General features: G+C 51.1%; 8 protein-coding genes across 8 annotated transcripts; 2 read left to right on the plus strand and 6 right to left on the minus strand.

The window, feature by feature from the left end:
- The first annotated feature begins 2302 nt into the window (after nucleotides 1–2302).
- BO70DRAFT_357959 (alpha-amylase) lies at nucleotides 2303–3942 on the plus strand. Its single transcript, XM_025542174.1, has 3 exons — nucleotides 2303–2499; nucleotides 2561–3320; nucleotides 3370–3942. Exons 1-3 carry the CDS (start codon nucleotides 2325–2327, stop codon nucleotides 3893–3895), a joined length of 1461 nt encoding a protein of 486 aa, XP_025404566.1. The 5' UTR covers nucleotides 2303–2324; the 3' UTR covers nucleotides 3896–3942.
- Nucleotides 3943–4031: 89 nt separating this feature from the next.
- Nucleotides 4032–5512, minus strand: BO70DRAFT_357960 (glycerol uptake facilitator). Its single transcript, XM_025542175.1, has 2 exons — nucleotides 4802–5512; nucleotides 4032–4737 (listed from the first exon to the last, which is right to left on the minus strand). The coding sequence occupies exons 1-2, from the start codon at nucleotides 5426–5428 to the stop codon at nucleotides 4504–4506; spliced, it is 861 nt and encodes a 286-aa protein (XP_025404567.1). The 5' UTR covers nucleotides 5429–5512; the 3' UTR covers nucleotides 4032–4503.
- A 1060-nt stretch (nucleotides 5513–6572) lies between these two features.
- Nucleotides 6573–8142, minus strand: BO70DRAFT_392208 (uncharacterized protein; the record flags this gene model as incomplete). Its single annotated transcript, XM_025546269.1, has 3 exons — nucleotides 6573–6671; nucleotides 6758–7061; nucleotides 7871–8142. The coding sequence occupies 3 exons, from the start codon at nucleotides 8140–8142 to the stop codon at nucleotides 6573–6575; spliced, it is 675 nt and encodes a 224-aa protein (XP_025404568.1).
- On the minus strand, nucleotides 7969–9585 carry BO70DRAFT_425488 (uncharacterized protein; the record flags this gene model as incomplete). The annotated part of the gene is made up of 5 exons (XM_025547694.1): nucleotides 7969–8319; nucleotides 8371–8535; nucleotides 8677–9016; nucleotides 9175–9260; nucleotides 9320–9585. 5 exons carry the CDS (start codon nucleotides 9583–9585, stop codon nucleotides 8220–8222), a joined length of 957 nt encoding a protein of 318 aa, XP_025404569.1. The 3' UTR covers nucleotides 7969–8219.
- A 296-nt stretch (nucleotides 9586–9881) lies between these two features.
- BO70DRAFT_425489 (carotenoid oxygenase family protein) lies at nucleotides 9882–11759 on the minus strand (the record flags this gene model as incomplete). Its single annotated transcript, XM_025547695.1, has 5 exons — nucleotides 9882–10172; nucleotides 10223–11032; nucleotides 11079–11177; nucleotides 11248–11649; nucleotides 11703–11759. 5 exons carry the CDS (start codon nucleotides 11757–11759, stop codon nucleotides 9882–9884), a joined length of 1659 nt encoding a protein of 552 aa, XP_025404570.1.
- A 489-nt stretch (nucleotides 11760–12248) lies between these two features.
- On the minus strand, nucleotides 12249–13747 carry BO70DRAFT_306515 (FAD-binding oxidoreductase). Its single transcript, XM_025540042.1, has 2 exons — nucleotides 13082–13747; nucleotides 12249–13032 (listed from the first exon to the last, which is right to left on the minus strand). The coding sequence occupies exons 1-2, from the start codon at nucleotides 13715–13717 to the stop codon at nucleotides 12277–12279; spliced, it is 1392 nt and encodes a 463-aa protein (XP_025404571.1). The 5' UTR covers nucleotides 13718–13747; the 3' UTR covers nucleotides 12249–12276.
- Nucleotides 13748–14725: 978 nt separating this feature from the next.
- BO70DRAFT_357963 (GNAT family N-acetyltransferase) lies at nucleotides 14726–15637 on the minus strand. Its single transcript, XM_025542176.1, has one exon. The coding sequence runs from the start codon at nucleotides 15484–15486 to the stop codon at nucleotides 14869–14871; it is 618 nt and encodes a 205-aa protein (XP_025404572.1). The 5' UTR covers nucleotides 15487–15637; the 3' UTR covers nucleotides 14726–14868.
- A 1446-nt stretch (nucleotides 15638–17083) lies between these two features.
- On the plus strand, nucleotides 17084–19939 carry BO70DRAFT_357965 (uncharacterized protein). Its single transcript, XM_025542177.1, has 4 exons — nucleotides 17084–18007; nucleotides 18057–18915; nucleotides 18969–19610; nucleotides 19667–19939. The coding sequence occupies exons 1-4, from the start codon at nucleotides 17380–17382 to the stop codon at nucleotides 19818–19820; spliced, it is 2283 nt and encodes a 760-aa protein (XP_025404573.1). The 5' UTR covers nucleotides 17084–17379; the 3' UTR covers nucleotides 19821–19939.
- Nucleotides 19940–24806: the final 4867 nt, after the last annotated feature.

A 24806-nucleotide genomic window follows, 5' to 3' on the forward strand; every position in this document is an offset into this window, starting at 1 on the left:
TTTGCTTATTCCCCAGACCTTTCGTACGTCCACCACCCAGATAGTTAACGGTTACAGTCCATCCCACGCTGCTGCTCACACAAATCACGCAAAACCTGAAACCCCACCATCCCCGCCAACACATTGGTCTTATGTTCTATTCTGCGCTCATCAGTAAGTGGCACCGGGACCGTCGCAAATCCAGCGGAAATGAAACTGAAGTCTATTATACCATCAAGCTCATACTCTTGTGAGTCATCTACATCCATCAGACCATCGCATCCCCCTCAAGATCACCCCCAAAAATCACCCATCAATATAGGTCTATAACCAACCTCACCCTGTTCAAAACTCATGCCACCTCTAGGGATACACTTGCCCTCTTCATCCCAGAAGCAGAACGCCGCCAACCCAGCCCGAGATCGTCTCATACCCACTCCCAACATCGCGGCTGATACAACGTCCCCAGAAGCGTATGGTATCCACATCCAGCCCGTCAAACAAAGCAACACATCTGCGAAGAACCGGAGGGAGCAGATTGGCGAAATCGGCAGGTTCTCCACCCAACACCGCTATCGTGTCGATCTTCTTGAGCAGAGCGGTTCAGTCGTCCGTTCGCCCAACGGCGTCACGGACGGGATGTCGCATTTCATGGCGAAGTCATACCCGACACAGTTCTGCATTGCGCCCATCATCAGCGCAGAGGCAACTCCCTGGTCTGTCTTGGTTGTAGTGCTAAATGAATGTAGAGCTCAGGGTTGCAGTTCGGGGTCGATAACATGCTGCTGCATTGAATTCTGTCATTTGGATCGCCACGTTGCCAATGTTCGCATTTCCACGTCTTCAGCGGTGTAGATTGCGAGTTTCTTCTTTCCCGCGTGTTGGACAAAAAGGTGGCGAAGCTGTTCGGCGTAGGAGATGTGGCTATTTTCAAGGAGGGGGGTTTTATTTCGAGGTGGGATGCTCACTTATAGACCGCAAGGAACGCTTCCTGCTTGGGACTCTTGGTATTCTTGCAAACAAACTCGGTTTTACTGGAAGAGAGCAAGAAACCACCTTACGTCTGCCGGTCATAGATGCTCAATTAGAATTCTTCGTTCGTCTGTTCGATTTATCTTCCAGATTGAAAATTCCTCGAACGACGTCTCCTTCCCGATCCATAATGCACCAAAAAAAAAAAAACCTGACATACACATTGTGAATCACTGTTAGTAGATGATGATAGCGTAGATGGGACGAGAATGAAGGTCGAGGAAACTCAGGATTCTGCGAGAGCGCCTTGTCCTGTTATTTATCCGTGAGACCAGGCTTCGACTACCGTATTTGACCGCATTCTGACACCTGCGAGTGGGCACATCTATACTTACGCTGCTACGAAATCACCACTGCTTGAATGAGAACATATGAACATGGAAGCTTTTATATGTCAACAGTTGATTCGGGATGCGCAGATTAATTCCGATCGATGGTTGTAGGCAGGGCTGGGATGTCACGTGTCAGTGATACACCACCTATTTGGGGAATATAGGGTGTTGTTATTTTGAGACATTGTCCTTTTCCGTCGACTTATACCGCTTGAGCATTTTTGTCAACCCTCACTGTCAGTTTCGATATAATTGTCTCTTTCCAAACCTGCATACCTCGATCGGCCGACTCTCGCGGGGGTGGAAGGGCGGGCGGCGCCCGCACTGACCGGTAGGTATACTAGTTAGCATCCTCATCTGGCAACGAGCTACCGAAACCTCTCAGGGACCAGAAGCGGATAAGATCGGAGTGCGCTGAAAAGCTCGAAGCTGATCGCGGAGCGTGAGTGGCAGACAGCGACTGACAAGTGGGCAGCGAACCCACCGAGAATTTCTCCGCACGAGAGAGGATGGATGAATGAGGGAGCTCCGACTGCCCCGCGGTTCCATCGAGGGGCAGAACGGCCAGCTTGTCCTTCCCCTCGCCTGCTAACCTCCCAACTCACTCTCACTTCTCCTTCACCTCTCTTCTCCCTACCGACAGTCCCCTAATTTCTCCCCCCCCCCCCCCCGAAATCTCCCACCATGGTCAAGCCCGCCTCACAGATCCACCGCGCCTGGTGGAAGGAATCCTCCGTCTATCAGATCTGGCCCGCCTCGTACAAGGACTCCAACGATGACGGCATCGGTGACATTCCGGGAATTATCTCCAAGCTAGACTACATCAAGAACCTGGGAGTCGATATTGTCTGGCTGTGTCCGTCGTACAAATCGCCCCAGGTCGATATGGGGTATGATATCGCCGATTACTATAGCATCGCGGATGAGTACGGCACGGTCGCGGATGTCGAGAAGCTGATCGAGGGGTGTCATGAGCGCGGAATGAAGCTTCTCATGGACCTGGTGGTCAACCACACAAGTGATCAGAATGAGTGGTTCAAGCAGTCGCGCAGCTCGAAGGATAACGAGTACCGGAACTGGTATGTCTGGAAGCCGGCCAAGTATGACGAGCAGGGCAACCGGCAGCCGCCCAACAACTGGGTGTCGCATTTTCAGGGTACGGACTGTACCCCCATGATGGGAACTGTTTATGAAACGGTCGCTAAAGTCACTCGCAGGAAGCGCGTGGGAATGGGACGAGCACACGCAGGAATACTACCTGCACCTGTATGCCACGGAACAGCCCGACCTTAACTGGGAGCACCCGCCCGTGCGCAAGGCAGTCCATGAGATCATGCGTTTCTGGCTCGACAAGGGCGCCGATGGATTCCGCATGGACGTGATTAACTTCGTCAGCAAAGATCAGCGATTCCCAGATGCGCCTGTCAAGGACCCCCGGACGCCGTGGCAGTGGGGAGACAAATACTACGCCAACGGACCGCGACTGCACGAATACTTCCAGGACCTCGGCAAGATCCTGAAAGAGTACGACGCCTTCAGTGTGGGGGAGATGCCCTTCGTCAAAGACACCGAAGAGGTCCTCCGCGCCGTGCAGTTCGACCGGAACGAGCTCAACATGATCTTCAACTTCGAGCACGTGGACATCGACCACGGCACATACGACAAGTTCGAGCCGGGGAGCTGGAAGCTCACCGACCTGAAGGCCTTCTTTGAGCGATGGCAGACATTCATGTATGACAACGATGGCTGGAACGCCCTCTACTTCGAGAACCACGACCAGCCCCGATCCATCGATCGCTACGCACAAGCCAGCGAGAAGTACCGCACAGAGGCTGGAAAGATGCTAGCGACCATCTTGGCCTTGAAGTCCGGCACGCCTTTCGTCTACCAAGGCCAGGAGATTGGAACGAGGAACGTTCCGATCGAGTGGGACATGGACGAGTACAAGGACCTCGACTGCCTCAACCATTGGCACCGGTTCGTATCCTCTCTCCGATTCAAGCGCACATACTAATCCCTGCAACAGACTCCTCAAACACCGACCCGACGACAAGGAAGCCCACCAGTCCGCCCGCCGAGAATACCAGAAGAAGTCCCGAGACAACGGCCGCACGCCCGTGCAGTGGTCTAGCGCGCCCAACGCCGGCTTCACCGGCCCCAACGCGAAGCCCTGGATGTCTGTCAACCCGGACTACGTGCGATTCAACGCCGAAGCACAAGTGAAGGACCCAAAGTCGATCTACAACTACTGGGCCTCCGTCCTCGGCCTCCGTAAGAAGTATCTCGACATCTTCGTCTACGGAAACTACGAGCTTGTGGACCGTGATAGCCAGGAGATCTTCGCGTATACGCGCCAGTACGAGGACCAGAAGGCGCTGGTGTTGGCGAACTGGACCGAGAAGACCCTGGAGTGGGATTCTGCCAGCAATGGCGTGAAGCGGGCGAAGGAGGTGTTGCTCAACACGTATGACAGTGCCGAGAGCGTCAAAGAGAGGTTCTCGGGGAGCAAGTGGGAGTTACGACCTTTTGAGGCGGTTGTCGCGATTGTCTAGGTGGTGCACACCCCCTCATAATACGCCTGGATATGTTTGAAAGTTATGACCAACCCTTATCTTCACATGGTATAGAAAAATTCCAGTAGATGCCATTCTTGAAAGTACATGATCTTTCCGCACCTTCAACCGACCTCTAGAACTTCCAAATAGAAGTGTCCTTGGAAACGTACTCGGGCTTCCACTACTCTTCTGACTCGGGAATTTCCACCAGCTCCCAACGAGCAAGTATGGTGTCATTCCATGCATCCTTTTCGGTGATACGCGAGACTACTCTTGATGTATTTGGTACCTTAAATTAGCTACTACCGCTTTCTAAATATCCAGTCCTATTACTCTGTCGTGTTTGTTATAGTGATGATTGCGAGCCTCCCAACTCTATCGTCTTTATTACAGTGATGATTGTGAGCTGGGAAGCGAAGGTTCTATGTGACTATCTAGCTAGAAACAGGAAATCAAGATAGGGTGTTAAATGGCCAAAGGGGGATGGATGATCGTAGAAAGGTTCGGAAACGACGCAGACAACTCCTATCTGCCTGAAGTGGGCGGGGGCAGTCTGAGACTTGATACCCCGCTACCTATATGGGTAACGAGACATGCAAGCCAAACTAGTCCAGTCGAAGACCACCGTCGCGATCCTCAGCCTTGTCAAGGGCGTCCGTGATACGGGATCCGTCCCCCTCGTAGAGCATTGAATCGTAGACAGTGGCGCCGAGAATGCAGCCCAGAATGGGTGCGAAGATGGGGACCACGAAGTAGTAGTTCGCGGCGGTGAAGACTTCTTTTCCATAGACGATGGCGGAGAAAAGTCTGGGCCCGAAGTCTCGGGCTGGGTTGATAGCCTAACCAGTATAATTGTCAGCTTGCTGGGTGAGAAGATGGGACTGAGTGTGAGGGGTGTCTTACATAACCGGTCTGCCATCCCAAGGCCGCTCCGATGGCGAGAAGAAGCAAGAAGACCGACAGCTGCGGGGAGTGGAATCTGGACGCGTTGGCGGGATCGGAGATGCTGAGGGAGCCGAACATGAGGACCGCGGAAGCGAGGAGTTCCGAGAATCCGGCCTCCCAGTTGGAGTTGAAGAACGCGGCGGGATAGGTCGAGAAGATACCGGCCGAGTGATGGCCGCGAGGACTGAGGATCGAACCACCAGGGATCGTGTACTCAGGGTCCCAGTCCTCGATGGCCGAGCGGTAGTTGATGTACACGATGGCGGCGCCGACAAAGCCGCCCAGGAACTGAGCGAGGAGCTTTCCGGGAAGCTTTCTCCATTGTCCCGGGGTGGGCCGGACGAGGGCCAGACAGATGGTCACGGCCGGGTTGATGGTCGGGCTGGGGTCGGAGAGATAGCCCGAGATGCAGACAGCGGAGGCCCATGCGACATTAATGGAGAGCCAGGTGCCATATTGGTAGTCGGAGAGGAGGCATTGTGCGACCACGCCGTCGCCGATGACGATCAGAAGAGCGGTTCCGAGAAATTCGGCGATGTATGGCTTCAGGTCTCGCCGGGAGAAGCGGGAGGTGTTGAAGAACATGGTGGGTGGTTCTTCTCCCTGTATAGGGATAGGGGTTGGGGGGAGGGGGAATGGCGGTGGTACCGTGGTAGGGACGGGTTTTTGAGAGTTGTTCGAGGAAGAGAAGGGGGCCGGGGGGGGACCCAGGGTACGTCATGTCATATCTTGCCTTCCCTCACCGCCAGTGCCGGACCTGCCTGATGGGGGCTAGCGCGTGCCAAAATAGAGTGTGGCTGGGCCCACCGTGGCCTGAGGTTGGTTGGAGCTTCACGCTCGCTTAGTTCTCACAGGACGACAATCTTGATACACAGCGTGTTGGTCCGGCCAGTTATTTCATTTCTCACCCCCCATGAGTCGAGACATGTGGATGCGGTCATGTTGTCTGTCACCTTATCGATGATGGACTCCCAAAGAATGGGGTGTATGAGCCAATTCTTGCGTTGTATCTGAGCCAATCAAATAGAGACAGATCAATCTCCACCACCGCACGGCCCCACCCGAAGATATCAAGTTTCAGCTGCACAGGCCAAGAGGGTACACCTGCACCATCTTGATAGCAATCAGATAAAAGGGTATGTCTGTCCCATGACTATTGACGATCTTGCCACTCTCACAGCCAGCTTCCCAACCTCGCCTGCAAACATAAGATCCAATGATTGCTTACCGTGTACTCGACAACTGGAGGGCATGACGCAGAGATAATCCAGAACCGTTAGTCCTGTCAGAGATGCATCGTGCTGGTGCATATTGGGGTAGTGACACATTTTTCAAAGGAGAATTTATTTGATGAGTTTACAGTCTATTACCCTACGGAGCAGAGTTTCGTGCCACACTAACCATATCTAAATTAATCTTTTATGCAACAAATAATGCTGCAGCAAACGCCGGGCAAAAACACAGTAAGATGACATATAAGCCATCATTTAGCCTGCGTAATTTCGAGGAACACTCTTCAATAATTGGTCAATCACATTATAAGTCTATAAAAAAGACATCAACCAAAAGAAAAGCAGGTAAAATAACAATCAGCGTAGTAACATCAGATACACATTACTTATAAGATCCGCCTGCAGAGATATAAACACAGAACACACACAAGACAATTATGTCGTAGCTGAACCTCACCACTCTTTAGCACGCCACGCAGCCATCCAAATGCGATAATTTACCCCTCCACCTTTCTCCCCCTCTCCGGATCGGCTAAGACCTCCCGATTCCATCTCGGATCCTCCGACTCCGTGACCGGCGCCCATCCGAGTTGAATCTACAAACAAACAAACAAACAAACACATTAGCCAACCATCCCCACCTCTCTTCCCCCTCCAAACCAAAAGGAAACGAAACCCATACCTGCATAACCTTCTGATCCCAATCCTTCACAAAACTCCTAATCTTCCCCCCCTCGACCTCGAAAATCGCCGCCGCACTCCACCGCGCCCGCTTCGGCGGCTCACTCTTCTGAATCCCCTTATACGGCTCCCCACAGTGCGAACCCTCGGCCGTATATCGCAGCAGCACGTGGCCGTCTTTCGCCCACGCCTGGTCATAGCGCACGATGTGCAGGTCGGAGACGGATTTCATCACGGTCGCGTGGGATTCTGCGTAGTCCATGGGCGTGGAACAGCCGGGGAAAGTGGAGGGGCTCCAGAAGGTGCTGGTGGGGTGGCAGAGGTGGGTGACGGAGGGGCGCCGGTGTTGCGGGTCGGGGAGTAGGCGATGGACATGTAGTCTTTTGCGAGAGTGATGTTTTTCTGGGTTTGAAGGAGGGAGAGGGGGGGTTAGTTGGGGATGGAATATTGGGGGATATATGGGGGAATTGCCTCTTCTTCCGGGGTTTGGGGGGTGGAGATGATGGTCCGGGGGGCAGTTGAGGACATGGTGGTGGCTTGGATTGATCGTAGGATATATATTATGGGAGATAGATGATACAGTGTAGGCGATGAAGCTAGACTGTAGTATGGGATTGTAATTGAAGAAATTTTAAACATTCCAACGAAGAAGAATCGAAATCAAGACTAGGGTGTTGTTTTATGTACACTTTAGGATAGGGTTACAGTCACAGTTATGGCGACTCCCGAAGTCATCATGACGTGGTGGATGCGACCCCCCTGCATTTTAATCTGATCCATCCAGGGTCCGGGAATCTCAAGAAGTTAATTACAATGACAGGCTATTTATGCCGATTGAGTTTATCCCATGTCTTCCCCGCTTTTTGTGATTGGGTTTCTATGTTTAACTTTCAATGTTTGGTCGAACAGAGGGATATACTGAAGTTACACCACATTGTTTCTCTCACCATTATCCTGACAGTCGTCATACCAAGATAGCGAGGGTTATACGTTGCACATATCAAGAATACCCATTAAGAAGAAATAGCAGGAGAAGGAGAGAAAGCAGAAGGACAAGAATAACCCCCGTCCCCTCCCTCCGTCCCTCCCTCTCGTCAAATACCCCTATCCATACCGTCCCGTCCACCCCTCCCCCCTCAACCACACCATCAAAGGCGGCAAAAGCGCCAACGCCACAAGCGCCAGGAGCAGTTTCCCCCTCCCCATCCCCAAAATGTCATCCAGCGACCCCGCCCGCGGGAACGGCGCGCCAGACAGGGTTTCATTGGCGGAGAAAGTGGACGCGGCGGTCCCCTGGTCTGCGAAATTATCGATCAGGCAGTTCTCTGTAGGAAGCACGGTGAGAAGTATGCTGAGGTCCACAATTCCGGTGCCAATGAGGGGCATGATCGAGGGGATGTGTTCATCGGCGACTGGCTGTATTGGGAGAGGCCCACCGGGGAGCATGGCGGTGCCGAAGATCATCAGTGGGAGACGGTGTCGGGTTTAGATATGACTTCAATGGAGCGGGGGTGTTTGACGTAACGAGCGCAGATTGGACTGGAGCTCATTAGATCGATTCTGCTGCCAATTGATGAATATGTTAGCTGGGGGCATGGGGGCAGGGGAGCTTACCTTGACCGAGGAGTGATGCCGCCGGGCCTTTCATCGAATCCGTAAGTGAGAGTCATGTCGTGAGAGGTGACGAGGATAACAGGCGCGAGAAGAGTAATTGGGGCGGGCGGAAGAGGTACTGGAGCATTGTGTCGCGTGTAACTGGCGTGGTCGGAAGGAAGGGCTCTGGCACGGTTTGTCGCGGAGCGTCAGCCTTCGCGCCGCTTCTTCGCCCGTTTCTGGATGTTGAATTTGTATGTTCCTTTGTTCCTTTCAACGCAAGCAGAGAGAATGGATAAAAGTCCACTAAGGTAGAAGGAGGAACACTTCGCTAAGGGCTTTGTAGGAGGTCTCGACAATAGGGAGATTGTGTCCATGGCAATGGCGTTGGACCAGATGGCGCAGCGGGAGACGAGAGAGCTGGTGACAAAAGTATGGACAAGCAGGTTCGTATAGGTCCTGATTGTGACGGCGGGGGCGACGGCAGCCCCGCGTTCCTCGATGTCGAACATGTCGGCAAGAATGCTGGGGAGAGAGTCCTGGCAGTCAGCGGTGGTGGGTGGTGGGTGCCCCCGCGCGCTGGCGGCGAAACGTCTCAGACTGCGGGCCGAGCACCACGGGCCAGTTGCTTCCTTCGCAGGAATTGTGATGCCGGTCAATTTCCCCGCTGGGGGGCAGACTGAGCCCGCCGGGAGGCCACTGGCACGTGGGCGGCCCCGGAGTATAAACCCCCCCCTCCCCCGCCGGCCCCGCCTCCTTCGTCCCCCTCTATCTTTTGTTCTGCCTTGCTCCCCATCCCGTCACAGTTCCCAGTCCTGCTTCCACCTTCCACCCCGATTGAGAGCTGGCACAGGGTGCTGGAGACGTAGAAGTCGACCGAATGACGGATGGGACCTGCGAAGACGATGGTGCTGTTGTCGTAGTTTCAACAAGGGGCGGTTAAGGAGCATCGTGTGATGAAGGCAACTACTCGAGAGCGAACGCGTTCCAGGTACTATCAACCTCCTTTTCGGGACGAAACGGCCTCGACTCTCGAGTTTCGTAGTCGGCATACATCGCGCTGAACGCAACAAGCGCATGGAAAGCAGCGGGATCGACCTGGCTGATTTGGAGGACAAGTCGCTGCCACAGCAGACAGTCGAGATACGCGACAATAGACGGTCTGACTCGGCGTTCGAAGAACGAGATGCACCGGTGCTCATCGGATGTCAGCTTCCATCGAAAGCGCCGTGCCATGCTGGGAGACAGCTCTATCGCCCTCTCGGCTGGCGGTCGGCGTGGGAGTCTCTGCACATTATATCCGTCGCATTTTCGCCCGGTGGAAGTGCACTAGTATGTTGGCTAGCTGGGGCCTCGTGAGCGTGTAAGGGGTGGAGAAAAGGGTATGTCTTAAAATCCGCCATTCGTGATTATATATCACTATTCTCTCCTAGCAGTAGCAGTATATTCATAGAATAAGTCCAGCAAATTACTGAAGTCAATTTCAAATTGAACCTGTATGGATCACAGTCTCCTAGATATTAAGTATATCATCACGCATCTTTACGAGGGGGCGGATAATGCGACCCATGAAACCCAAACCCAACCGCCGCAGGACACTCAGCACGTCCAACTTCAATCAGGTTTCGCGCATCCAGACATAAGAGATAGCTTGTCCTGGTATCGCCATTCAAAACAACACTTAAAAGAAACCCTGCATCTTCTGCATTGTCTGTTTCATTGGGAATAAAGATCGCTTCCCCGGGTGTATGGTGTTCCGTGCTCCAGATTTGAAGCTTTTGTGTTTCGAGATCAACTTTCACGAGGGCGTCGAAGAAGGAAGACTGTTAAATTAGCGGCGAGCTCTGGTAACGATACTGCCGAAGGAACTTACCTTTCCCTCATTCAACACAGCGTAGACATATCGAGTCTTCGTGGTCTTGAACCTTGGGTTGATGGTGGGTAGCTCCATTATATATTCCGAATTAACCCTGCACAGCGCCTCCGCTCCTGGAAGTCCGGCATCCTTAGCGGACTTCGGCATCCTACCTTCGCGAGGAACGCCCGCAAGTCGATAGCGAACAAGACTAGCCCTGGAATTCTCGTTCCCAAAGTACTTTTCCACATCCTTTCCGGTGGAGATGATCGCTTCGTAATATACCCCCCGAATCAGTTGATCCGTGGGATACTGAATGATATCGCATATGATATCTACCGTCCCGTCTTCATTGCTTTTCTGCCACGCGTTAATAGTATGGAAGCTAAAAAATGCCGGGCTGAGAAATGTAGCCACTACCCCCCTGCGATTCCTCCGATCAACCACATACCACCTCGTTTGCAGAGTCGGGTCGAATCGCAACGCGTCGACGACGTTCCGTTCCCACAGGATCCTTATCCCGCCCGCAGCAATAACGCAGGGCCAGATACATAGGATCACGTAGTCAGGGCTGAGGAAAAAGGAGTGCAGGTAGGCCGGTTTAACGGCAGGACCGGTGATGGTTGCTAAGATGGAGGTTTTGTTGGTTGTAGCGCAGGTCCGGAAGATCCGGTAAGTGGAGTTTCTTCCGAAGGAGAGATTGTAGTTGTATAGATCGCCAGATTCGGGGTCGATCTCGGCGTGTGCGCATGAAAGTGGGCCTTTGAGGGAGGGGTGCAGGGTGGTTTGTTGGGTGACTCCGAGTGGTTCGAGGGTGTCGGGGTTGATCTGGTTCAGTTAGCTCGTTTCGTGGCTGGGGAGGATGGGGATGTACGTGTTTGATGACGTTGGCATCAGTCAATGTTGTTAAATTGTGAAACTGGACGGATTCTGGTCTTTCGGTGGCTTTGAGATGAGGAGGGGCGACGGGAGCCTGCTTATTAGCCTTTTATACAATACACAATGGTCTGGAATTGGAAGCGAACCAGTCAGTCTTGACGTACATTCGCAAAAACTGTAACCCCTGAATTTACCAGCACCGGATCCAGTTTGTTAATTGCCGGGAGAAAGATACTCTTCACCTTATGAAAGATACTCTCACACGGATCCCTCTTCTGCCCGAATGTGATGTCCTTCAGTGATCCCAACTTTCGTGCCTCCTCGATCATGGCATCGACCTGTCGGCGCGATGTATAGAACACCTTGCACCCCCCCTTAGGTTTAGCGACCAGCTGAAACCTGTGGAGATGAGTGAATCCATCGAACCAGTGGCTGAGCTGGAATTTGCTGTCTGGAACTTTGTATGTTCCCGGCCCGGTGCGGTAGAGTGTTCCAGCGAGGCAAGAGGGGAACGTGCCGATTATGGGTAGCTCTAGGGGGTTGTGCTGCTCAACGGTCGCGTCGAACTAGAAAGTCGTTAGTGGATTTGAATGGGTTGTGTTATTGCTGGCGTACATACGCCTGCATCATTCGGCCAGTTCTTGAAAGGCGTCCTGGGGGGCTCGGGTTGGGCCATGGGCGATTGAGCTGATGACGGAAGTTGGAGTCTGAGAGGAAGTATGGTACAGGGACTTGAATAACTGCAGAGGAGAAGATTGGGGCTCTCGGTTGTAAGGTTGTAGAAGATGTATACTTATCTTGAGAAGGGTCATTGACGGGGACGAACATCTTCCTCGGTAATAAGAAAAGGTTTCTGGGTGAGAGACGAAAGCATAGTATTGCAGTGAATGAAGTCAAATTTTGTTTGGGGTTGCGGAAGCTGTACAATACACGTTCTAAGGCCATAAATCCCCAGACCATCACTCTTGAAAACTGCCTTACATGCTTACAATTCAGGTATTGGACCGAGGGCGGCGGACATGACGTTGCTGCTGTCTTTGCTGGGTCGGTGCGGGGAAATCTTGTCAACCGCGGATATGGATCCAGTCTTCTTGTCCCTAACACACGTGGATGTGCTGAAGTAAAATCATGGGGCAATTTTGTTCAATATTCCAATTTGGTATGTACCACGCATTCTCTGAAGCTGATCAAGTTCACCTGAGCAGAGGAACCGCCAAACTATAAACATTCTCGGGATCAATCCTCTCCTTCAGCGCCAGAAGCTCCGGGACATGAGGTCCATACGCCTTACGGAGCACGTCTGCCGATTCAACCCCCATTGTGTTCAACAAAGATATATACACTGTTGGGAGTGTATTATTCGGGTCCGTCTGTTGAAACTCTTCCGCCGCCCGCTTCGCCCACTGCTCTGATTCCTCCTTGGCCTCGTCCTCCGTCGTGAACCCCAGAATCTCGAGTACAAGATGCGGTTCCCTCGTCGCAAAGACCGAGTTGCTCTTCGCCTCAGCTGAAACACCCCTTAGTTGCTGAATCGAGAACATCGTACCCGGGTCTGAAGGCATACGATCGAGCGTCTGTCCGAGCACCTTGGCTACTTCGGGCGTGATGCGACGGATATTCTGCGTGCGGCTGATTCCGAACATCTTTGAAGGCACAAAAGCACCGTTCGCAGTCAGCCACCCCGGGATACCGGTCGGAGCTACATTGTTCATGATAACTGGTCCCAGACTGGCGATCTTTTCGCTCCATCGAAGACCTTCTTCGGTGTCGTCGCTGCTCCAGACGAAGAGGACAGCGTATACCCGGCCGTGTGGGGTGTTGAATGAGATTTGTTGGATATATAGTTCTGGGGGGATGCCTGTGTCGAGGAGCTCTTCGTAGGCGGCGTTGAAGTCGGTGACGGTTTTGATGATATCTTGCGAGTTGAATACGATTGCTCCGGTAAGAAGCTGTAGAGGTGAGTATTACCCTCCTGCGCACGGATGACCAGTAACTTACACTCTTGAGGGGGTACACTTTAATAGTGAGGTCTAAAATGACACCAAACAGTCCACCACCTCCTCGGATCCCCTTGAGGAGAGTTTCATCGGCGGTAACGATATCCCCATCAGGGCTGACGACCGTCGCACTGATAATCTGATCGACCCCCAATCCCCAGTGTGCCGAGAAGGGTCCGTATCCTCCGTACGTGGCCCAACCGACGTATCCCACACCAGGGATAGTTCCCATCGGCGTGGCTAGGCCCTCTTCCCAGAGTTTGGTGGCCAACTCCTTCTGCAGGATTCCACCTTGCACGGTGGCGGACTGGCGATCACTCGATACCGTGACGTCTGTCAGTGCCCGTAAATCGATGAGCAGAGCTCCTTCGACGATGGACCGGCCTTCCAGGTTGTGTCCGCCCGCGCGAATGGTAAATGGGATTTTGTGTGCCTTGGCATACTTGACGATCGTGCTTACGCCGGTCGGGGTTTGTGGCTGAACGACGGCGAGGGGGTTGTCGAGGCGCCCCCCGTTCCATACTTCGCGGGCTGCGGGGTAATCAGGGGAGGTGGGCGCGGTGAACTTGATGGTGGGATGATCCTGGAGGAAGGCCTCCAGAGCAGCCACCTGGGTCGGGGTGGTGTCGGTCATCATGAGAAGAGATATAGATGTGGAGAATAATGGGTGTTGGATAGATGAATTGTTGGGGCAGGAGGGAGGGGGGTTATAAGGCTGTGAGCGGAAGTCTCTTTGGTCAGTACCGTTTCCCCAGGACATTTATAATCATACTGAGAATTATAATCAAATTGTGATATAGAGTGGAGAAGCTTCAGCCACTGGACTGGTGAATCCTTGGTTTGTTGGTCTGGAAGCAATTCAGTAGCGGGGTAGTCCAGCTGTTCTTTCACAGATCCTGTATAGTTCAGATTCGCTAACAGAGCTTCATGCTGATTGCTAACAGCCTGACAGTTGATCAGACGATCCACCATGATGCCCTGGATCCACTTTCCTGAGGGGAGAGCCGGAAGGGATGGACCTTATTCGCATATTGTGGCGCTTTGAGCCGTCACAGCCTCACCACGTTTCCCACATAAATCTGCAGCCTCGCGTCCCCGAAGAAATTGAAGTTCAGGTGGAATGAAGCTATCAATTTTGACAAGGCTGTGACAACCACCATCTCCGCAGAAAGGATCATTGCGTATATTGAACATACGTTTTTGATCCCAAACTCTGCCCATTATCAGGCTATATCGATATTCTTTAGCTTCGCCTGACATGATTAAAGGCTGTTGCTTCAAGACGCCGAAGATTATATCCGCTTCGATATCTTTCTATTCCGTCTTCTGCACCTCATTTATAGATTGCGCTAGGGAAACTACATCCGGTTGGCCCGGGTAGTCACAGCAACCTTAGTTGCAAGCATCAAGCAGACAGCAACGGTAGCGTACCCCAGACTTTTGCGCCAGAGAACATATGTTTCGAGATCCGAACATTCCTGGGGAAGGATGCTTCCTGATATTCCACCCCCGGACTTGGAAATGCAGTGGACAGATTTTCAAACAATCAGTCTCGAACCGCCTGGATTGCTCAGGTTTGGCCCTCCAATTATCGAATAACAGACTTATTTTTATTTCTATAATTAACCCTTAAACAGCTACCATCTAATGCACTGGTCGATTGATAAAATTTTCTCCCAATCCGGATCATGTTGTTATTTGCTTAAATACAAGTCCCATTCCATCCTTTCTTCGAAAAATGGGGCAAATAGCATCTGAAAAGGGCCATGAAGCTATCCCAATAAGCTCTCATCGCCTTGAGGAGTTGATGCCATCATTCACACCTCTATACAGCCGATATTGCGAAGTATCACGTTTTTGGGGTACCATCCACTCCAACTCGTATTCCCCAAACTCAACCCCAACCCACCGAAACCCACACTTGGTCAACACACGGATCGAAGCCACATTCTCCGTATCAGAAAACGCGGCCAAATACTCAACGTTCGGTTTCAGCCGCCAGAACAACGAAGTAAACGCCTTCATAGCTTCAGTCGCAAAACCCAACCCCCAGGTCGACCTATGCAGGACGAACCCCACCTCGGATAAAGGTTCCGATCGCCAGGTGCCTATCCATCCGATAAACCCTCCGGGTTTGAACACTGAATCAGTATCGTCGATTTCTGTCTCGGGCTTGAAGCTGTCGATTGTTGCTTGATCGAGGTCGCGACGAATGAGGATGGCGTAGTTTTCTCCCGTGGGATTCTCATCTGGTAACAGACTTGCCATCCAGTCCTCGGCGTCCTGGAGGGTTTTGCATGGGCCGTTGCAGCTCCATCGGGTGGTGTGGGGATCCGACCAGACGGAAAAATAGCCGAGCGCGTGCTCTTTGGTTAGGCGGACTAGCTCTATCCGAGGCGTTTCCATTCTGGCGAGGCTTTCAATTTCTTGGGTGTATATAGAAAAGCGAAGGAGGGTGAGATGGAAGGTAAATAAGAATGAAATTTTTTTTCCTGGAAGAAAAATAGAAGTTTCGCAACAGGAGTGGGACGCAAGGCACCAATATTTAGTCGTTGCCGACGGCAGGGCTGAGCTGAGCTGAGCTGAGGATCGCTCTTCAGCGGGGTCCTGATTAGGAAGATCTATACAACGCCCGACCCACTTACTTTTTGCCTCCCTCGTGGCTATGTTCTCCAGGTGGTGTGCTTGGGGAGTTTTTGAGTAGTCAAAAATTCAAGCATTACTTGAAAGGATCTTGTGACGATCAAATAACTGCCTAATACTTGTTGCAGTTTGTTGTCTAGCCAAGTTGCATCTTCCGCCCCGCATCAGCCTTAATTCTCACTGCCCTGGATTGCCCGCACCAGGGAAAAATATCTTGTCGCACAACTTTCCAGATCTCACCTTCAAAACATCAGGATGAGTAATTTATGCCTAAATTCTGTTAGTCTCTTCAGTGAGATCTAGTTGTAGAAACAGAAAGGAAGTCGTGGGCTTGTAAACAAGTCAAGATAATTACCTACCTGAATTGATATCTATATTCTCGATTGAAAATGGTGTATTACTGTATTAAATGGCAGTGGGGTGCAAGATTATATGGAGATTTGAAATACGTCTTGGTTTGTTATGTATAACTCGCAAAACGCCAGCTCGAAAGATTAATGCTTGGTTGAAATATTTATAATCGTTCATAGATTAACACTATAATGCCCATTTTGTAGGGTACCTTTTATATCTTAGGAAATATATGACGGATTAGACTCAGATCAGCAACGCAAAGACTTATAACACTACCAGAGCAGCGTCACATGACCCATTCCCTACTAATGACTTACCCCACGCAGGAGAAGACATCCTAGCTTGTATCGGCTCGTTCCAATTTTCCCCTGTTGCCCATGTCAATATACTCAAAATACACTACTCATATGACCATCTAGCTTCCACTCTCATCATTTGACTCAAAAATGGAGGGCAAGGATGAATCCAACGGCGTCCCCTCCACGTGGTATAATTTGCAGCCAGGAGAACGATACATCAGAGTGGACAATGAGGTGCTTTTCCCATGTCTACCAACAGTGAATATCCTCGAATTCCCCAACGCGCGACACGGCCCGAAGAAGAGTGTGTCTCGAGAACCTGAGATTGGATGCCAGTAATGACGCTGTGATATTGGGTAAAATGAATTTTCGTATTCTGATCACCAGGTGGAGGCGGATATCATTGATCGGGCGGGCTCGGAGGCGGTGCCTGCCTATGGAGCGGTGGGAGAGTATTCTTTGACCTCTGTCACTGGAGTAAGAAATGTCAAACTGAAAGACGATGCAGTATGACTGGCAGGTGGTATTTGAGTCAGCCCTGGGCAAGGTCGTGTGACCAATGAATGACAGCCGCTAAATCGGATGCAGGTGTACAGCCTTGCAGATCAACACCCCTTACTCCTTACGAGAAGTCATTCGCTAATCTGACAAACATTTATCAATCATCTCTCCCACGACCTTTCCGACCTTTCCCCTCCGCCGATCCTTGCACTGCTCCGCTAAAGCCTCAGCATCCGAGCATCTCCATTCGGAAGACCCAGTTTTCTCCCGTCCGCTGAAACAGCCCCCACAGGGCTATGTCGACTTTAATGGTACTTAAGAACCTGGTCTAACCTTAAGATGCAACAACTTGACTGCATCTGGAAACTATCAGCGTGAGGCTGCTCCATAGGCAGACCCTCTCAGTAAAACCGTTTCCGCCATATCTTGGATCTTACGGTCGAGAGTTAAAATCCCTTCCACCTTCCAATACGATCGTGTCGTGCTTCCCAAATATCAAGCCATGGATTCTGTTGATGATGCTTTGTTGCGACAAAAACATCCGATAGAGACTACAGAGGCAGACGAAGGGTCGCCATGTACCCAGGAAATTGCTCGTCCCCAGCCTCGGAGCTTGAAGCTTCTCGCTTCACTCGTCACAGTATACAGCTTCCTCCTTATTTTCTCGTGGACAGTCACCTGTATCCTTACCTACCGTCCTCTCGACTGGCATTCAACTACACCCTCGTGGGGGATGGCCAGTCAAATAACCTGTGCGTCTCAGACGCTTGTGGGTGGCACTAACTCGGAAGCCACTACAACGTTCTCCTGTGGACAACGAGATGCTGAAAAGATATGGTTGGATGTATCTCAGCTGAGCGCCACCAGGCGCTGGAGACTGGCTGCTAGAATGATTGCATCCATTCTGGCCGTTTTAACCATACCGTTCTCTTCTTTCATCGCCGCCCGCGCAGCCGTTGTTTACGCCCAAACTGCGGATACTGCCCGGGCTTTTAGTTTGAGGAAAATGCTTGCGCTTGCAGATCGCGGGTGGTGGAATCCTTTCATTCTGATGCGACTCGTTCTTCCCGGGGGCTGGCGACAGAGTGGCAGTCCCCTTCTTCTTTACGCCTTTGCTGTTTGCGCACTGGGTACGGCAGAAATATACAATTAGTGGGATTTGGCTGATGTAAATGATAGGTACCTTGAATTGGCCCTTGCAACAGCTTCTCGTGTCGCAGGAAACCATTTTCGTGGCAACGGAACTTGCCGAACCAACTCCTTTTCTCGAAGATGCGGATATCACGGGCTTATCCCAGGTGCACTCTGTCATGACAGTGGGTGATACCAGAGCTGCTATCGAGTATGCAAGTCAGTATGCCTCCCAGCCTAGTATATGGCGGACTCCAGAATCGCAGTGCAATACATCTATGAGTTGGGCGTACTCGTGTGCTACGCAATATTTAAAGGGAGGTACCTACGTTTCGAATATGTATACTCTTCGCGGCAATAGTTCGTTTGTCTCAGTTCCTGCGAACTCCATTACGACGGGGATTGTCGAGGATCATGCTTTTCGATTCAATACAACTGTCGTTGCAGAAGGGGTGCCAGCAGATGCCTTTCCGGATACATGTGGTGGATCGGGATCTTTCTCTACATCGAGCGTCGCCAATTTGTCGGAGTTAGATTCAGCGTACGACATTCCAGACTCAGCAAAGGGAGTCATGGAGTTCAGAGTGTGTGCGATGGGCGATTCGCAGCAATTCCCATGGAATCTCACTCGTAACCGCCAGGATATTGAAGAGGAGGCGTACATTCAATTCAACGCAGTTGCAATGAGCTTTTTGACCAATGGATGTCACACAACTAGCTGGACTCAACAGATCCGTGCAAATACCACTGCAGGCTACTTCATGCTTCCGAATTATCAGACCAATAACGAAGCCGGTCCACTACTTGAGACGTTTAACCTCTCTTCTAGCCACGACCCAGAGAACGTGATGATCTCCCAGAGTGAGGGGATGAACATTCATGACCTGAACAACTCGAAAGTTCTTGGGTGCGTGTATTCTCCGTTGCTCCTTATCTGTCCAGTCTGACCCTCTAACTCAGATATGACTATCCCAACCCAACTGTCGTGGCATCCCCAGCCCTGGGTCCCCTTCTAACAGCCACGATAGCCCTGTTCGGCCCATCGACCTTCTTCGCCAACCGCGCAAACTCAACCCCAACGCTCACCACCACTTCCACATCCGTCGACGAATGCTCCGACCCCGTTCCATTTTCCTACATCTCCGAAACCACCACCCACGACAACACCAACTGGCGCTACAGTCCCCTCGGATCCTGTGCCTCCCCCTCCAACACCACATCCTTCAACGATCTCAACGCCTGGCTCACCCAGCTTTTCGCCAACTACGACTACCCTGAAACCAGCGACGTCTTCACACAGGCTGCCTTTTTTGCCAACAAAGCCAATCTCGGCCGCGCGGCAACGGTCCAAGGCTATAGCAGGATCCTGTTCAAGGACGAGGGAACTTCCGTGGATATCTTCCACATTCGACCCTGGGCGATAGCACTCATTTCGGTGATCGTTGGCTTACATGTACTGGGGTTGGCGGGGTTGACGGTCTATGCGGGATATCATCCCACGTGGACGGAGTCGTTTGATTCATTTGCGATGTTGAGGATTGGGGCACAGATTGCGGCGAGGAATGATGCCGCTCATCGGTTGCCTTTGCTGGGGCATGTAAGGTATGTTCGTCCCATTTGAGACTCTGATCGTGTAGGGGGCTAATATGGTTTGCTAGATCTGATGAGATGGGAATGCTGGACGGTCTTGATGGGTTTATCGGGGAGGATACGGATACACGAGCACAGGATGTTCAGGATGCTGGACGTCTTGTCCTGGGTGGAAGGGGGCGTTTGAGGAGGGGACGGCAGTATCTTGTTTTTCGATTTTGAAGCTGATATCCAATATTCCTCCGTCTTGCATTACAAACGTCTTGGAATAATAACTAGGGTGGCTGCAAAAAGCGGGGATTTGCCACCGTTTCTTGCTTGGCCATTTGTCTCGGAACCCCGAGTATTGTCGGATCCATTACTTCCTCCCACCAATCCCAGCAACCCCCCCAAACATCCCATCCCAGCCCCTCCAATCCCCCCTCACCGCAACCCAAAAGCCTCTTCTCCTCTCCCTCCCCAAAATCAAACCCCAAACCCCCATCCCCACCACGCCCACAATCGCACCCCCCAAACTCCACGAATCAACCGCCACCTGCCCCGAACTCTCCAAGATCCTCCAGCTCCGATCCTACCACAGCCACTGCCTCCTTCCCCCACATCATGACAGGCAGTACTGCCCTGGATAGGACCATGCACACGAGGGCGCTAATCCCCGTGGGCTTGGCCACCTGGACGATGGCGTTGGAAAATTCGGGCGGCGAAGAGGGCGTGGATAGGCGTTTGTCTGTCTTGCAGCAGAGACCGCGCGGTCCCACCTACTAATATACCAACCCGATTCCGGCACCGAGTTGGAACCCCCGGTGGAGGACATGCGTTGTGAGGAGGTTGGTCTTCGGCGTAGGGGTGGGGGGAGAAGGGGGACATGTTTGGTTGTTGTTTGGTTGTTGGTTTTAAGAGGTGGATGTGTGGTTCTATTGGTTCTCGTTCGCAGATCGAGATAGTGGTACGGAGGAGTACCCCGTAGATCTGGTTAATTGCGACGGAGAAGAGGGAATAATGGGACGTTGGATATTATTCATGTTGGGTGGGCTGAGCTCAGAGAAGAGCTGTTAACTAACAGTACTCTTAGATGTATATAGTAAGCACTAGTGAGTGGTCAGGGACCCCGGGTGTCCGGGCTACTGTTTCGGTGATGGGTTGACCTGGGATCAGACGACGATTCATCCTCCTCGGCCAACTTCAGTCGTTTTTGGCCCTTTCCATTTGCCATATCCAGACTGATGTATAATGGTGTGCAGGGTTCGGGTGCTGATCGACAAGCCCAGTGTATCGATGACTTGGGCGTAGGAAATAGACGGGTCGCGCTTGATCAACCGAATGACCGACCGTATATTTCTCTCCGACAGTGCCTTTGGGCGACCTGATCGTGGCTGAGAGGCGTGGCTCACTCGCGAAGTAGCCCTTTTGATTGTGGAGTAGATGGTCGAGGAGGGCCGCTTCAACTGCCTTGCGATCTCGGCTGGTTTGTGGCCACCATGGTAGAGTTCTAGGATATATGCTCGGTCGGATGGCTTCAGCTCATGATTCCGCTTCAAATTCGACTCCAACGGCCGGATGGGAGGCTTGGTCATGATGATGATGGTGGTGGTGGTGGTGGCTGAAGAAGAAGGGCTCGACGGTCGCGAGGGTTGAAAAAGGCCCGCGCGGGCCGACTAGCGCGTTTTTTATGCAAACTTTTTTCTGGGAAGTCTGTGTCGGGAGATAAATACCTAGATCGTGCATTAGCCTGTTGGTGGCTTGCATGATATGGGGTTTGTATTAGATGGGGTACAGAGTCTGGGGGAAATTACGATTAGTTACCTACTGTTTATAAGCATATTCCTCAACTCTGGACTTTCTCGAGGTGAATTACTTGAACATTGACTAATGAACTAATTAGTCTATTAGTTATGGAAACTAGTTCATTGCCGCTATGGATTCCATAAAGCTAGTGACATTTGTAGCATAACTTATAATCAACCCATTCCTACAGTATTGCCAGGTCTGAGGTAAAGATGTTAGGGGTATCAATTATCAATCATCAAGACACCATTGAAATTTGTTGGAATAGAGGTGGTCCAGTTCAACTGACCAATTTTAAGACAACTGGTAACCTTACGGGATATTTTGATATTATTGTGATAATATCCGTAGTCACCCATTTCACCAGCACGATCTACCCACTCTCAATAAATAAGAACCAGAAAAAAATGACAAATACTCAGGGGAGATATTGTAACAAGGCGGGGCTGGCCCAGCGAGCTGTTTCATCCCCATTGTCAAGATCAATGATGATGTCACCATAGCTGGCGTCAACGGCATCACTATTCTCATCATTGGCCAGAAAGTATGACCATATGTAAGTAAGTTACACTGTTCAGCATCATGTTGCTGATTGCTGGCTCCGTGGCCACTCTTGCCTTGTGCCCGGCTTCTTCATTTTTATTCCCCTCTGTAGCCGCTATGAGCAGCAGGCTATAGTCAAGGTCCAGCCGATCATTCTGCAGCGTGTTAACAAGGTCCTAAGGTCTGGCTGTTCATTCTTTTTGACACGAAGAAAGTTGCCGTTGTAATCGTCATCAACGACAACGGGCTGTTCATTTGCCAGAGGAGATTCTGTGGTGCTTTCTCGTCTCGGGCCCGGTCATGGACTGCTGCTGCTGCTGAACTGCATGGACGACCCAATGCGGGGCCTCCGCCATCGCTGAAGTGGATGTAAAGGGAAAATTATATTCTCCCACGATTAATCTCGGGCAGACGCAGTGCCAAAAGGTGGGTCAAGTAATTGGCGTTAACATTAATGGTCGCCGGTAAAAGAACTTCCATGCAGTGACATGCGAACGAGTTGCTTCAAGGGCTAAGTAGGGTAGCATATGGTATTGTGAGTCCACCCTACCCCCTAAATGCACCGCTATCCTGCCATAATGCTATTCATATATTGTGTAGGCGACAGATTGCTTGCGGTACAACAGTGAGAGAATTTCTCCCGCTTCCTTTCGACAGCATAGTATCTCGGATGGAGTTACTAGTTCGTATGACAATAAATTCCACCAATGATTCGGTGTTAATAAGGCCGGGGCTGTCTGAATGACCCTTGGAACTATGTACTTCTTGCCAGGAAGAAACATATAAGATAATCCCTTTGCCATGGCCACGCTGTGGCGCATCGCAGATAAGCACTTGATCGGCTGAGAGTGGGCCTGTGTTTGGGCAACTCGGATACTGGCATCAAACCACGAAGGCTTTGCAGAAGGACGGGATGGCAACTTGGGGAACGTCGTCCTGTTCTGCCGTTTCCCTCGGTTGTCATTCATGATGTGTCACTGATATGTGCATAGTCATACTTTGTATGTTCGATATTGCCATCTCCGTAATTGATATGAGAGAAAAAAAGGCCAGTAAATGCTGATCGAGCCACTCTTAACCATATAGACTCATCATGGCCGCACACATGCTGTTTTATAGTGGCTTCGAAAGCACAGAGTAGATCCGTCGGTCATGAAACCTAATAACCTTCCAGCAATTTCCGAGAAGACCAAACGAGGTTTCCTACCCAGCACCGTAACCCTTTGTGGGAGAGGGTGGGAAATAGAACTGAGTGTACTCGCGAGAGTAAATACGGAGCGTATTAAAGGCTCCGATATGTTGAGGATAACGGAACGGCACCATCGAAGAAGTAGACCATGGTCATTGCTTCCACATGCAAGGCTTTCATCGACCACGCTTTTTCCTCATATATTGGACGCTTTCTTCTCAGCAAATCGGGTTTTTGAGCACCAAAATTTTGCTCATGAAAAATGAAAGATATGGGGTTTTGTGATAGATCTTTGGAGTAAATCTTTAGGTATAAAGCATGTTTTGTCCGATTGCATATTGTTCGCGAAATTCCGCTCTTCGATCTGTTCGAGTGCTTTTAGGCAAGACAAGGGCGCTAAAGGCCCGTCTTGCGCTATTGGGGGTCTTGTATCACCGATTGACTTTCGCTCTGCGACATTCGTTGCCAAACTTATAAGGATGGCAGTCCCAGAATATCTAGCCGCGGAGGATTCGCTGAGAAGTGTGTTGGGTAGCATTCCCTCCCTCTCATCGAGGAAAGCTCCGAGCAACACATTCCTTTCAAAATCACATATAGATGTCGATCCTTTTATAAGATTGTCTGCGAAGGCAAAGAAAGTAGCTTGTTGTCATAACACATGGCCCTTTTTTTTTGTTCAGGACAGACAGTGACCGCGGGGTATTGGAGCCCAAACTCAACGCGGAATAACCTTATAGTTGGTCACTTCTGCTGGATGATAGCTTGTACAGAAGTATGTCCATTCCTGGTCCGGTCTATTTGCAGGCATAATGTCGGATAAACTGCCAGAGGCTATTGCCGTTGACCATGGCATGTCTGCGGTCCGAGGCCCCGTCTGTGAATCGGTTGTTTTCCCCTCCGGCCACGAAGGCTGAGACTTTTGTTTTCGGATGGATATGCTCAACGTATGCCTGGGTTTTGTGGTCAGAAGATATCTTTGTGTTGGAGGATAAGGTATGGATCCGTATGACCTGTTAGTAAAATGTTTTTGTGCTTGAGGCCAGCAACACGCTTGACAGGACAGGCCCGACTCCCGTATATGAAAGAGATTGATCCCAACTTCTCTTCCGAGCGCTGTGAAGAGGGGAGACAGCACAGTCCGGAGTAGTAGAGATATAATATATATGTCATAGATAAAATCAATCTTTTGGCTGCCCTGCCACTGACTCGAAGGTCCCTGAGAGGCAAGATATGGTGAGGTGATGAGGAGAGAAGGAGAGAAGGAAACGCCGCTCAACGGGCTGCTTTTATAGTGGGAGATCCCGGCCGCTTAGTCGTCATTCCCAGAATACCACGGCGTCACTGCAGAAGTGCGTCACTAGAAGTAGGCGAATAGCTCATAATAGTGTAGTGAATCCGGACGTAAAGTAGGTAGGTATTACAGATGTAGAGAATCATCTCAACGTGAATTGTCTATGGAATTAGTGATCTAGATACAGTGCTATAACAATAGTAACAGCCATAAAGCCATGGCGAAGTCAAAGGCACTCACAAAGGCACTGTACTCATACAGTCATGCCAATAAACGAGGGTGATACAAGCAAGATTCCACAGTAGAATCCATTCTCGATCGATGGAATGTCAGACCAAAGGGAAGAACATGCTAAGAAGGCAGAGGAATAAGAGGCCATCATGCTCAAGGCAGCTGCAGT

The sequence above is a fragment of the Aspergillus heteromorphus genome (assembly GCF_003184545.1).
Source record: "Aspergillus heteromorphus CBS 117.55 chromosome Unknown BO70scaffold_1, whole genome shotgun sequence".
NCBI lineage: Eukaryota > Fungi > Ascomycota > Eurotiomycetes > Eurotiales > Aspergillaceae > Aspergillus > Aspergillus heteromorphus.

Excerpts from the sequence above, each read along its gene's own strand:
- BO70DRAFT_357959 (XM_025542174.1), top strand. The coding sequence starts at position 2,325 with ATGAAGCTTCTCATGGACCTGGTGGTCAACCACACAAGTGATCAGAAT. Across the intron at positions 2,500-2,560 it reads CTGGGTGTCGCATTTTCAGG|GAAGCGCGTGGGAATGGGAC; the intron begins GTACGGACTGTA and ends AGTCACTCGCAG. Across the intron at positions 3,321-3,369 it reads TGCCTCAACCATTGGCACCG|ACTCCTCAAACACCGACCCG; the intron begins GTTCGTATCCTC and ends TCCCTGCAACAG.
- BO70DRAFT_357963 (XM_025542176.1), bottom strand. The coding sequence starts at position 15,486 with ATGGAAACGCCTCGGATAGAGCTAGTCCGCCTAACCAAAGAGCACGCG.
- BO70DRAFT_357965 (XM_025542177.1), top strand. The coding sequence starts at position 17,380 with ATGGATTCTGTTGATGATGCTTTGTTGCGACAAAAACATCCGATAGAG. Across the intron at positions 18,916-18,968 it reads AACAACTCGAAAGTTCTTGG|ATATGACTATCCCAACCCAA; the intron begins GTGCGTGTATTC and ends CCTCTAACTCAG. Across the intron at positions 19,611-19,666 it reads CCTTTGCTGGGGCATGTAAG|ATCTGATGAGATGGGAATGC; the intron begins GTATGTTCGTCC and ends ATGGTTTGCTAG.
- BO70DRAFT_357960 (XM_025542175.1), bottom strand. The coding sequence starts at position 5,428 with ATGTTCTTCAACACCTCCCGCTTCTCCCGGCGAGACCTGAAGCCATAC. Across the intron at positions 4,738-4,801 it reads TGGGATGGCAGACCGGTTAT|GCTATCAACCCAGCCCGAGA; the intron begins GTAAGACACCCC and ends TATACTGGTTAG.
- BO70DRAFT_306515 (XM_025540042.1), bottom strand. The coding sequence starts at position 13,717 with ATGATGACCGACACCACCCCGACCCAGGTGGCTGCTCTGGAGGCCTTC. Across the intron at positions 13,033-13,081 it reads AAGTGTACCCCCTCAAGAGT|CTTCTTACCGGAGCAATCGT; the intron begins GTAAGTTACTGG and ends TCACCTCTACAG.